Source organism: Humulus lupulus, chromosome 8, assembly GCF_963169125.1.
Source record: "Humulus lupulus chromosome 8, drHumLupu1.1, whole genome shotgun sequence".
Taxonomy (NCBI): Eukaryota; Viridiplantae; Streptophyta; class Magnoliopsida; order Rosales; family Cannabaceae; genus Humulus; species Humulus lupulus.
This window is the reverse complement of record NC_084800.1, coordinates 125,446,731-125,459,769: the sequence shown is the minus strand read 5'-3', so window position 1 is coordinate 125,459,769 and position 13,039 is coordinate 125,446,731. Positions and strand designations below refer to the sequence as shown.

Here is a 13,039-nt window from a genome sequence, read left to right as displayed (position 1 = left end):
AATCACGGTTTTCAAAAACGCACGAAGACTCTGACAGATTTCGTGGGGCACATGAACATCTGTTTCCCTAAAGTTTCTTCATTTTCTGGTCGCACTAAACAAACTTGGGGGGCAAATGTTATCCAAAAAACAGGTATGGGTGACATGGCAGGCGTTTAGTACACGTGGCTGACACCTGGCGGAAGTCTTATTCGACCATCGACCAGAAAGATCTCCATGGTGCAACGCTCAAACGTTATGCACGACCAGCTTGATCGTATACTCACTATATTTGGAGAAAATCTTGTGCAGTTATGATCATATCCGAGATTGTCTCCCATGATTTCTTGAGTATCCGATTATTTAGGAAATAATATCTGTAACAGATTCCTGTAACCCTCCTTGAGCCTATAAATAAGAAAGGGGTAGCTCAAGGGAGGGGACTTTTGGCTTTTTAATTACTTGAGAGTATAGATTTACGAGAGAATTAGAGCTAATACATTACGATATATTGTTTATTATTCAGAGGTCGGTGAAACTCATAGAACCCTAGTTCTTTGATCACTTCTTTGAATCCCATATCAATAATAGCTCAAGTGGACGTAGGTTATTACCAATTTCTGGCGCCGAACCACTATAAATTTTTGTGTGCTTTATTGTTTTTGTCATTACATTCATTCTAACATATCTGTCCACATCAAGCATTTTTGATTCCGTATTAGTTGACCAAAATCAGGGTCAACATGTTATAAATTAAGTGGTCTATTTTTTTTTAAGATTGATTCTCTATTTTTTTGTATTTTATTTATGTATTTTGAAAGAGAAAAAATAAAAATAACATTTAGGGACCTAAATGATATAATATGAAAATATTAAGGACTTACTGATATTAAATCAACTTTTAAAATATAAGTATTACAAAGTATAAATAATGAAAACTACAACTGAAAAAAAAATACTAATTATTTAGATTCCATTTTCTCTAACACTATATATCCATTAACATGCTACGCTTTCTAACATGTCATTAAGGATGTTAGTTTCAAAACAATAAAAGAAATGTAATGACAGAGTTATAAAGTTTTCGCATGATTGAGAGTGGGGACATGACATGGTAAGGCAAGGGAAGGCAAGTTCGTGTACCTTATAAGAGAACCATTGAGTGTATGTGAGTGAATAAACATTATTTAATGGCCATTGCTTTAGTCACTTAAAACAAATAAGTCATGGATTCTTTTTTATGATTCCTGAAACATAAATTAGAGACAACATTATTGACTTGTGACTATTTCAAAACTCAAAAAGCATATATATATATATTGCTTTTGAAACATTGTGTGTAGTTTTTTTGACAAACCGGCCCAACATGCATTATTGCTAACCTAAAAAAGAAAAAGAAAAAATCAAATAACGATGATTGCAAAATAAAGGTCATTCCCTTACTCGAAACTCATAAGAAAAAAATCAAGAATACAGAGAAGAGAGTGGGGTGGGATTGGGAAAAAGCAAATTAATAAAGGGAAATTTGATTAATCATACTTACATTAGCTTAATAATTAAAATTTGAACCAAAGTTAACCATCATATGATATCAATGCTTATCTTTCATTTAATACCAAAAATACCCCTCTCATAACACCTTTCCTCTCTATTCTCCCTCTTCCTCTCTACCTCTCTTCACCATACCTCTCTTCACCATACATTCTCTCTCACTCTCTCTTCACCATACGTTTTACACACAAGATTTTTATACTAAAATCTTGCAAGAAAGATACACATTCGGACATTGTGGATTGTTGAGGAGAAACACCAAGCTTTGTGTTATTTTTGCTCATAGTGAAGATATTAAATGGGTAAGTGATTTTCTTTGATTCTTGTTGTTGTTGGTTGTTTTTATGATTCATAATGCTGTTTATATGTTGGATCTATAGTTTGTTGGTATTTTTTGCTGTTTTTTTGGGTGAAAATCGTGTTATGTGAAAATCTGCGTTTTCTTGGGTTTCCTGAGTTTTTTTCTAAATGCCCGATAGTGTCCGATAGAGACCCGATACAGGCACGATAGTTGTTGAGTTTCAAGGTTAGGGATGAAGGTCCGATGGCAACCCGATGGTTGCCCGATAGTTTGGTTACCCGATGGTTATAAGGGTACGATGGCTACCCGATGGTTGCCCCGATTATTATTTTAAATCTACACATCCTTTTAAGTACGATAATGGATCGATAGTAGTCCGATATATGCCCGATAGTTATTATTAAGTTACTGCTGACCTAATAGTACGATGGTACTCGATGTTACCCGATACTTGCCCGATATTAGTGTTTTAAGTGATCAAAAAACATAAATAAAACTTTGCCCGATACCGCCCGATATGGCCCGATACTGGTACGATTCCCAAACATTTGAACTAAATTTCGACATTTTGTTGCCATTTACTGATTTTTTTTCTTTGTACATGATAGGGTCAACTTTGTTCGCGTACTTAATGTATAATGGTGTTTGGGAGCGTGAAGGTAGAGATTGGGTTTTTAATGGAGCCGAAAATTTAACGTTCGAGTTGGAGAAGGACATAACTTACTCACAACTTGTTGAACTTCTGTACTCAGAGCTGGAGGTTGACAAAGTGCAGTATGACCTGAAATTAGAAGTGAATTATAAGTACATGAAAGGGTTAATGTATCGGCCTGAACTTATAAGGAATGACAAGGGTGTAAGCTTATATTTGTCAATGCTTTTGAAGAAGCCAGATGAATTTGTTCCCCTTTTTGTGACTTTGGTGGAGAAGAATATCATTGTTGATCGTAATCCTCCACCAAGTACTGTTAAGGATACTCGTAGTGAGGTTGGGACTTATGTTCCAGAAACAAATCCGGAGGTGCTGGTAGCCACTGCTATACCTGAATCAAACCCTTTCATACCAACAGTTGACCATGTAGCACAGATGCCATTTCATGATGATTTTCCTGATTGTCCTGACCCTGAAAATGATTTTGAGGGCAATGACGACCAAGAAACAGAGGTCCGTTCTCAAGCTTTGAGCCTGAGTCCACTGTCGTACCAAATACCGAGGCAAACAACATGTAGAAGTAGACCCCGTAGAGAAGATCGCCAAACACCTGGTACTAGTAGTAGTCGTCCAGACGGAACAAATGATGCTAGAGAATTTAGTGATCCACTCTCTTCTTCGACATATTATAGTAAATTCAAAGCTCAGATGTTTACAAGAGAAGACATTGAGGATAATAGTCACTATATATCTATGGGTGGCACATCGGGCGGGGAGATTCATTTAGGAAAGTTTTTCAGAGACAAGGAACATTTAAAGAAGGTTGCTGGCTTGTTTGCAATGAAGAAGGGATTCGACTTTATAGTTAAGAAGTCTGGTATTGATGTTTGGTATATTACATGCAAGGATCCTGATTGTGGGTGGAGGTTAAGAGGGAAGAAGAAGCAACTTTCTAACATGTTCGAGGTGACATCATTTGAAAATGTACACACATGTTCCCTCGATGTTCGAAAAAAAGATAACCGTCAAGCATCACCTTTGGTAGTTGCCGAACTGATCAAGGATAAATTCTCAGTTAACGGTTCAGATTATTTAGCCTCCAAAATAAGAGAAGATATGAAGAATTCTTTCGGGATCAAAATGAGTTATGAGAAGGCTTGGAGATGCAGAGAGAAAGCACTCCACATAGTTAGGGGTACGCCTGAAGCTTCATATTCGAAGTTACCTGGGTACTTGCACATGCTGCAGTTGAACAATCCCGATTCCATTACTGATTTCAAGGTAGACGAGGGTCGCTTCAAGTATTGCTTTTTTTCTCTGGGTGCTTGTAGGCGGGGATTCAAGTTTTGTCGACCTGTTATATGTATTGATGGGTCCTTCTTGAAAACTAGGTATGGTGGCCAAATTTTGTGTGCCGTGGCATTGGATTCAGACAGCCACATATTTCTGATTGCTTTCGCAATGGTTGACAGTGAGAACCACGACTCTTGGACCTATTTCATGAGGAAGTTGAAACAAGCGATTGGTGATGTTGAGAACTTAGCATTCGTATCGGATAGGCATCAAAGCATTGTTCATGCTTTGGAACTTGTCTTCCCTGATGCACCCCATGGCGCATGCTACCACCACATTATTATGAACGTGGCTAGCAAGTTCAAGACTGATTGCTTCACGGATCATATTTACAGTTGTGCATACTCGTATAAGAAGACAGATTTTGAAAGAGAATTTGAAAAGATAAAAGCAATGGATGTTCAAGTTGCACTATATCTTGAGGGCATTGGATTTGAAAGATGGGTTCGTGCGTACTTTCCAGGGGACCGTTACAATGTAATGACAAGTAATTGGGCTGAAAGTTTCAACAGCAAAACTAAGGACGCAAAAGCCTTCCCGATCACTGCTTTTGTTGAATTCATCAGGTTTATTATTCAAACATGGTTTGCTACTCGAAAGGAAAACGCTGAAAAGTGTAGCACGACTCTATCACCAGTTATGGAGGGGGACTTGTCATGTCAATTTGAGAAATCTCGGTTCTTAAGCGTCGACAGAGCTGGACCTTATACATTTAATGTCCACCCCGGAGGAACAGTTCAGAGCGGTGGTATAGTTGATTTGGAGGCACGACAATGCAGTTGCGGCCTATTCCAAATCATGAAGATTCCTTGTCCACATGCATGTGTTGCTGCTCAAGAACGAAATATTAGCATGTACGCATTGTGCTCTCAATATTACACAAGAGAGAGTTGGAAGAGCACATATGAGGGGACAATTATGCCAGTTGGTGATGAGGATGATTGGGAATTGCCTGAAGACATTAAGAACATCCAAGTTGGAGTACCGATTGAGAAGAAACCTGTAGGCCGACCGAAGAAGCAAAAGGTCGGACGAATTAGGAAAAATCGATATCCTTCTAATGGAGACAAGGTTGTGATACAACGATGTTGTAGCAAGTGTGGTGGTAAAGGGCACAACAAAGCGTCTTGCAAGTACCGAGGTTAGCTTGTTTTGTTTGTATTCTAGTTGACCTATTATGTTTTATTTCTGCTTGAACTAGTAATATTTGTTATGTGCTGGATTTTGCAGGTTTTTTTCTGTTTTTTTCTCCATTATGAAACTCTTAAATATGTAATAATCCAGTGTTGGTTCGATAGTGCACGATGCCGGTACGACAATGCACGATATTGTTTGTTGTAGGATTATTTAAATGTATCTTACAATATGGTACGACGTTGCTCGATGTAGTACGATAGTTAATGTACGACATTAGGGTACGATAATGTACGATATTGGTCCGATAATGGTACGATGGTATGGTTTCAGTACTGTTCGTGAAATTTGTGAGGCAAGTGAGGGTACGATAGAGTACGATAGTGATCGACGATAGTACGATGCAAAGATTAAGCACATTAAAATGTAGTAATTACAAAAAGAGCAATCAAAAAAATTATACAATTCAAAAAAATTAAGACCGTTCAACATAAGTTTTGGTAGAATAAGTCTACACACCACCTTTGCCTAAAAAGTTTCATATTATTGTCAGTTACATTATCAAATGGTAGTTGTAGAAGCTTATGTTCAATATGCTCAATTACGTAACATCCGCAATCGCCACTGCATTAGAAAATAAACAATAATTTAATAAAGTTTTGTAATTAAGAAATAATAATTAATATGTGATATTTAATAAAGTTCACCTGGATTTTGTTTGCGGTACGAATTCACGTGGAATGAGTTTCCAATCGAAGGGTCTGACCTGACTCTCTGATGCTGTCAACTGAGGCGCGAGTATAACGTCATGGTTCTCAAATAAACCGAACTGTCGCAAGACCGACGGGAGAATGGTACACCAGTCAACCATCAAGCTGATCAAATCGTTTTCGGAAATTGATCCAATACTGGAGTCAAAGATGTTGAGCATCCACCCATTCAGGTCTGCCTCTACAGCTACCCAATGCATTTGGTCTTTCAAGAAGAGGGCAAAATAAATGAACTCCTTGTTCTGCCAACTCGGTAAGAACTGGACTGCATCACCCCTAACCAGGTCCAATATACTGTCATCCCAACTAAATCTAGAGTAGTCAGAACCTGGAAAAGCGTCCCACCGACCCTTCAATGATTCGGGAAAAATTGTAGGCATAACAACACATTTATGAGGGTACACGTTAGGATAAAATTCTAGACGCCTCCTCATGAGATGGAATGCTGCATCTAAATGCTACATTAAAGGAAAATTAAGTCAGTAACCACAATATCGTACCAAAATAAACAAACAAAAAACTATCAGACATGAATATAGTAACTATCGTACCCCAATCGTACCATTATCGTACCCCAATCGTACATGAATATAGTAACAATAAAACCTTCTATCGTACCAATATCGTGTTAATGTCGTACCATCATCGTACCTTTATGGCAAAAACTAGTATTATACACCATCGTACCCACTAGCGTCCCACTGTCGTACCATCATCGTACATTATCGTACTACCATCGTACCTAAATTGTCCCACTACAAATTCTAAAATTATGATGGTAATAGTAACTACTTAACAAATTATATTGTACCACTATCGTGCTAATGTCGTACCACCATCGTACCATTGACATATAAATAGTTTATAATTTGACACTTATAACTATCGTACTACATTCGTACCATATCGTACCCATATCGTACCACTATATATAGAAACATTTAAATAAATTTTCAACATTATTTAATTATGAAGTTATAGAAAACTTACAGAGTCAGAAAGCCATGTCCTCGGAGTATGCAGTTTCAGGAACCAAGCAGCATCGTGTGTCCCTGAGAAGCATTCCCTCGGATATTTATTCCCAATGGTGCCAAGCAACCACTTGTGAAAGGTCATAAGTAATTTACCATCAACAACCCTCAATGGATCCACATTCACTGCTGTCTTCGATTTCTTATTCCTTTTCCTCATTGCATTGTACTCATCGAACCACCTAGGCCTCTTTCTTTCTCTCCTCTTCTCCGGTGCTGGTGGAGCTATGTTTAAGAATTGTACTTCAGAATCTTCAGTATCTCCGATTACAGTAATTTGCATATCCTCTGGTGTGCGAAAAATGTGATCATCTACATCATCAGGTCTGTAATCGTTAGGGAGAATGTCTTCATCTACAGGAGACTGAGGGCCTTCTTCAGTGGACTGAGGGTGTGGATCTGGAACTGGCCTACTAAGATCTTCCATCATTGTCATAAGCTTCTGCAATTGACCCAAGATCTCGGACTGACCTTTAATAAGGGCACTTTGTTGCCCTTCAACTTTTTCCAACCTGGCCAAAATCATAGAGTAGCCTGGTTGCTCAGCTTGGGAGGAGGTGCTGGCATGAGGTGTTGATGGGGGAACCTCAGGTGCCTCAGGTTGAGCTGGTGGAACCTCCTTAAAAATATTTGCTGCTTCTGCTTGCTCAGCTAACTTTTCAGCAAGCTTTTCAGCCTGGCTCTGTAAGGCTTCCTGTGTAGGCTGTCCATCGGGACCCACCTCTAGTTCCTCTAACCCCATGTCCACATACAATGGGGCTTCATTGTCTGTAAGGGTCCTCACATACTGTTCTTCAGCAGGTCGGGCACACAGGTAGGGGTATACTGTCAACTGCCACAAAAAACAATGCATATTTAGATTGGAAAGTAAAACAATATAAAAAATAAGTAATTGTCATCTGTGAAAAATGGTAAACTATCGTACCCCAATCGTACCCATATTGTACCCATATCATGCAATTATCGTACCCATATCGTACCCATAACATAACAATATCGTACCCGTAAGTGAGAATTACTTGCTAACTATCGTACCATCATCGTACAACATCGTACCAATATCGTACCTTTACTACTACATTAACAAAGAATACATATCGTACCCCCATCGGACCATCATCGTACCAAATCGTACCACTTAGTCAGTTTTCAAACAGTTGACAAAAAACCACAAAATAACCCCATAATCGTACTCTATCGTATTCCTATCGTGCAGTACCCATAAAATTGCATATCTAGAAAAAAATATAGAACATTCAAAAGTAAAGTAAAAGCTCACCTTTTTGGCAAACAACTTAATAAGTTGCTCTTTGTGTATCTCTACTTTCTCCTTGCTCTGCCAGTTGATCATTCTTGGTATGCCTTGGCCCAATCTCACAGCATGATCCTGACCCAACTCAATGATGGACTCAAAAGCCCAATACTGCAATGCTGCAGCATACCCATAAATAGAGTACTTGGCCTCCTTCTGAGTCTTTCCTTTCTCAATCTTCTTCTGTAAATGCTTCTTCATTTCAACAAAGTCTTTTTGACAAGTTTGTAACAACTTCTGGTATGATATCTTCCCCCACGGGTACTGGAAAAAGAAGTCAACGTCGTCTACCATCTTCAGCATGTCAGTCCAAACCATCAACTTCTCCTCACGACCTTTCAAAACACCCTCAACTAATAAGCACAAACCCATCTTGTACACATCATCAACTATTTGACAACTCTCAAAAGTTCTGCGCAGTTGCCCTATGCTCACTGGGGAATGACCATTGAAGTACTCAAGAATCAACCGATCCGAAGTGGTCTTCGCTTTAATCTCAGCTTCAGACGGTCCGGCCTCAAAATTTAAACCAGTAACTAAAGCGAACTCCAATTGGCTAAATCTACATCTTTTTTTCCCAATATAAAACTGGACTTCATCAGTCTTCTCCCCTCTGAATTTGTGCAACAACAATTGATGGACTAAGGCACCAGAAAAATTTAATGGTTCCGCCATGAAGAACTGTTTGAAAGGGGATTCCTTCACCCTATCCAATAAACCACACTGTATAAATTTTGCTTTAATCTTTGGAAAGTACCAACTGCCGCGCCAAGTGATACGTCCCGTAAAATGTTCCTCTACTGGAACTATCAGTTGTGGAGGTCTTAAGTTCTGCATAAAAAAAATAAATACCCAATTAAATAGAATAACAAAAAAAAACATCAAATTTTATATTCTGCAATATACTATCGAGCAACTATCGGAATCTATCGCACCATATCGGACACCAATGGAAAACTGGAACTATAACATTATCGTGCACAATCGTACCTCACATCGTACACCATCGTATTATAACATACACAACAATTTGTTCCCACTATCGGGCACACATCGTACCCAACATCGTACCCTATCGTACCTCCATCTTCAACCTCAAGTTATCAGAAAACACAACCTATCGTACCACCATCGAACCACTATCGTACCCCTATCGTACACTCATCTTCAACCTGAAGTTATGAGAAACACAAATACTATCGTACCCATATCGACCCACTATCGTACCCTATCGTACCTCTAAAAAAACCCAGAAATTTTTTTCAAAATTTTACGGTTTATCAGATTTCACACAGTCAGATTTAACACAGTCAAATTCAACAATACATACTATAACATTTTTCAATGGAGAAGAGATTAAAAAAAACACATACCCTAGACATTTTTGCGCAATGGGGTGTCGGTTTTTCTTCTCCGGTGAGGGGTTGGAGCTTGGTTTTTCTTCATCTCCGGTGGGGGTTGGGGCTTGGTTTTTCTTCGTCTCCAGTGGGGGTTGGGGCTTGGTTTTTCTACGCCTCCGGTGGGGGTTTTTCCGACCGTCGGGTGAGGGAGAGAGCAGCGTCGGGTGATGGTGGGTGAGGGAGAGAGAAGCGTCGGGTGTGAGTACTTATGTTGCTCGATGGTTTTGTGGGAGTGAAGAGTTGGGATTTGGGAGGGAACGGGAAATGGGCAGGGGAAAAGCCGAAAGGTACGGTTTTTATTAAGTTTTTTTTATCACTATCGTGTACCATCGGGTAAAATCGTGTACCATCGTACTATCGAGCAAGCATCGAGCACTTATCGGGTACCATCGTGTACAATCGTACTAATAGGTCTGTATTAACTTAATAACAACTATCGGGCATGCATCGGACTAGTATCGATCCATTATCGTACTTAAAGGGTTTGTAGAATGAAATAAATATCGGGCAACCATCGGGTAGCCATCGAACCTTAATGACCATCGGGTAACCAAAACATATCGGGCAAGCATCGGGTGGCCATCGGACCTCATCACTAACCTTGAAACCCAACAACTATCATCCCTGCATCGGGCCTATATCGGACACTATCGGGCATTTAGAAAAAAATTCAAGGAACCAAAAAAAACGCAGATTTTCACAGACCACGATTTTCACCCAAAAAACAGCAAAAAATACCAACAAACTACAGATCCAACATCTAAACAGCAATCTAAATCATAAAAACAACCAACAACAACAAGAATCAAAGAAAATCACTTACCCATGTGTATCTTTTTTGCAAGATTTTAGAGAGGAAAGGTATGTGATTTTGTTATGAGAGGGGTATTTTTTGTATTAAATGAAAGATAAGCATTTGTATCATATGGTGGTTAACTTTGGTTCAAATTTTAATTATTAAGCTAATGTAAGCATTATTTATCAAATTTCCCTTAATAAATTCCCTTTTATGTGAACACAACACAATGATGTATAAGCTCATGAGGAATATTGTTATGAAAATATAAAGTTTCATCTCATGTCTTTATGCAAAGGTCCGGTTCCGTACGTGCCTTTACCGATGCCAAAAAAATGTATGCAGGCAACTTAGTACATTATTATTAGAAATAATTATGGGACTCCTTTTCCATCTGTCCATTTTTTGTTTTTTGTTTTTTGTTTTTATCTTTCAGGGAAACAGAGTACAAAGCAACTAGAACAAACACTACAGAGGAAGAGGTATATCAGCAAGGAGAGCTGGATATGCACACACCCTAATGCTTTATAATCTAAAGCAAATTTAGCTAAACAGCGAGCCACCATGTTAGTAGCTCTAGGCCAAACAAAACAAGATACCCAAACAACCTGAGATTTGATACACTAATAAAATATCTTTGATTAGTACATCCATATCACCATAGCAATGATTATTATGTAAATTCAGCATTATAGTGGCCACCAAACAATATGAAATGATATAAAAGTTCTAACGCTGTAAATCTCTTGCAAGCTTAATTCTATCCCAAACCGCACGTAAATCTGCTACCAAAAGAGGATAAAGCCTTGGAACTTGCCAGAATTGAGCAGCTTAAACCATGTCATATGAGCATTTAAGAGACGAAGAGTGGAGTTTATTTAGTTGGTGGATTTGTCTTATAATTTTAGCCTTGGGCTTTGAGGCACGTGATAATGTCATACCAATAATTTACGAAAAAATTACATTTTATATGAGATTTTTAATAGTGAGTCCAAAAATATGATTTTTTTAAAAAAATAAAGTTAATCTATGACTTTTTTTAAGAATTTTCACTTTTATGAGTTTATTTTCTCATATTTTTGTATAAAAGTTGGTTTATGCCATAGTTTTACTCTTAATCAAATTTGGAAGGGTATGTTTGTAATTTGATTATTATTTTTTTAGGTTATTTGTTTTTTTATATTGTTTTTATATTATTAATTTTACATTAAATTTTTCTTTGGTTGTTTTGCAAAAAAAATTTTGTTATATGAATTGTTTTTAAAATTATTATTTATTTATTATAAACATGTTTTTTTTTTCAAATCCTGGGTAGGCTAACTAGTTACTTAATTGATCTTAAAAAAAAATCCTAGAGCTAGGTTAAATAACATGCACCAGGAGGGGTAACCAATTATCCTGAGATGAGTAACTTTCTGCCATAAGACGGGTAACCAGTTACCTAAGAGGAGTGACGAGTTACTCATATTAAATATGAAAAGAAACATCAAATTTGAAGGAAAAAATAGAAGAACACTTCATTAAAAAAAGAAGAAGAAGTAACTATGATTTTAGTAACATAAGTAACTAGTTACCATAAAGAAACCATAAATACACACACACCAGAACGTGAAAGTAACCAGTTACCCTCAGAAATATACACACAAAGAATGTGAAGGTAACCAGTTACCCATTCATGTTTTCATATTTTTATTAGTTTTCTTTCCAAATTTTGGTATTTCTATAAGTGTTACAGTAAAAAAATGCTGAAAAATTTGATTTGAATTTTTTTTTACATATAGTGGAAAAAACTATAAAAAAAATTACAATAATAAAATTAAAAAATAAAAAAAATAGTAGAATAATTATGTAATGTTAAAATATATGTGTGAAAAAAATAAAAAAGAATGAGAAAAGAATAAGTACAAAAATGAAAAAAAAAATATATGAAAAAAAAAACAAGAGAAATGATAAATGAAAAAAAAAAAAAAAGATGAATAAATAAGAATGAAAAGAAGAAGAAGAAAAATAATGGAAAAATGAAAAGAAACAAAAAAGAATAAAAAAATTGGTAGAAAAAAATGAAAAAAAATGGAAGAAGGAAAAAAAGCTCATATGTGTGAAAAAAGAAAAAAAAATTGAAGGATAAAATAATAAATACCAAAATGAAGAAAAATTAGAATGAAAAAAAAAACTGAAAAAAATATGAAAAAAAAACAATACAAATGAAAGAAAAAAAATAGATAAATGAATAAAAATAAAAGGAAAAAAAAAGAATGAAAAAATGGAAAGAAAAAAAGATGAAGGAAAAAATTAGTAGAAAAAAAAAAGAAAAAATAGAAGAAAAAACAAGTAAGGAAAAAAAAGAAAAAATAATAAAAAAATGATGGAAAAAAATAAAATAAAATTATCTTCAAAATCAAAGAAAACATAATTATGATAAAAAAAAATGTAACATTTTCATATTTTAGTTAGCTACTAATTGTGTTTCTCATACTTTAACTTTTTTTTTAATAAATTTCCCATACAAATTAAGAAAAGTATAACTCCCATATTTTTGCATATTGACGAGTGATGATGAAAATGGGGCACATTGATAATGGCTATCTTGTTTAGGAATTCAAGTTGCTATAAATATGTTTATATATATATATATATATATATTTACTAAAGGAGTATTATGAGAAATTGCAAATAATTCAAGGACTACCAAATTAAAAAAATTTGTTTAAGAAAAATTAAAGTGGTATTTTTCATTAAAAATAATTGGAATGGTTATGT

The 13,039-nt window shown here is 36.2% G+C and overlaps 1 protein-coding gene across 1 annotated transcript; it reads right to left on the bottom strand.

The window, feature by feature from the left end:
- Window positions 1–5,357: 5,357 nt before the first annotated feature.
- On the bottom strand, window positions 5,358–6,379 carry LOC133794113 (uncharacterized). Its single transcript, XM_062231309.1, has 2 exons — window positions 5,678–6,379; window positions 5,358–5,594 (listed from the first exon to the last, which is right to left on the bottom strand). The coding sequence occupies exons 1-2, from the start codon at window positions 6,172–6,174 to the stop codon at window positions 5,456–5,458; spliced, it is 636 nt and encodes a 211-aa protein (XP_062087293.1). The 5' UTR covers window positions 6,175–6,379; the 3' UTR covers window positions 5,358–5,455.
- Between the last annotated feature and the right edge of the window lie 6,660 nt (window positions 6,380–13,039).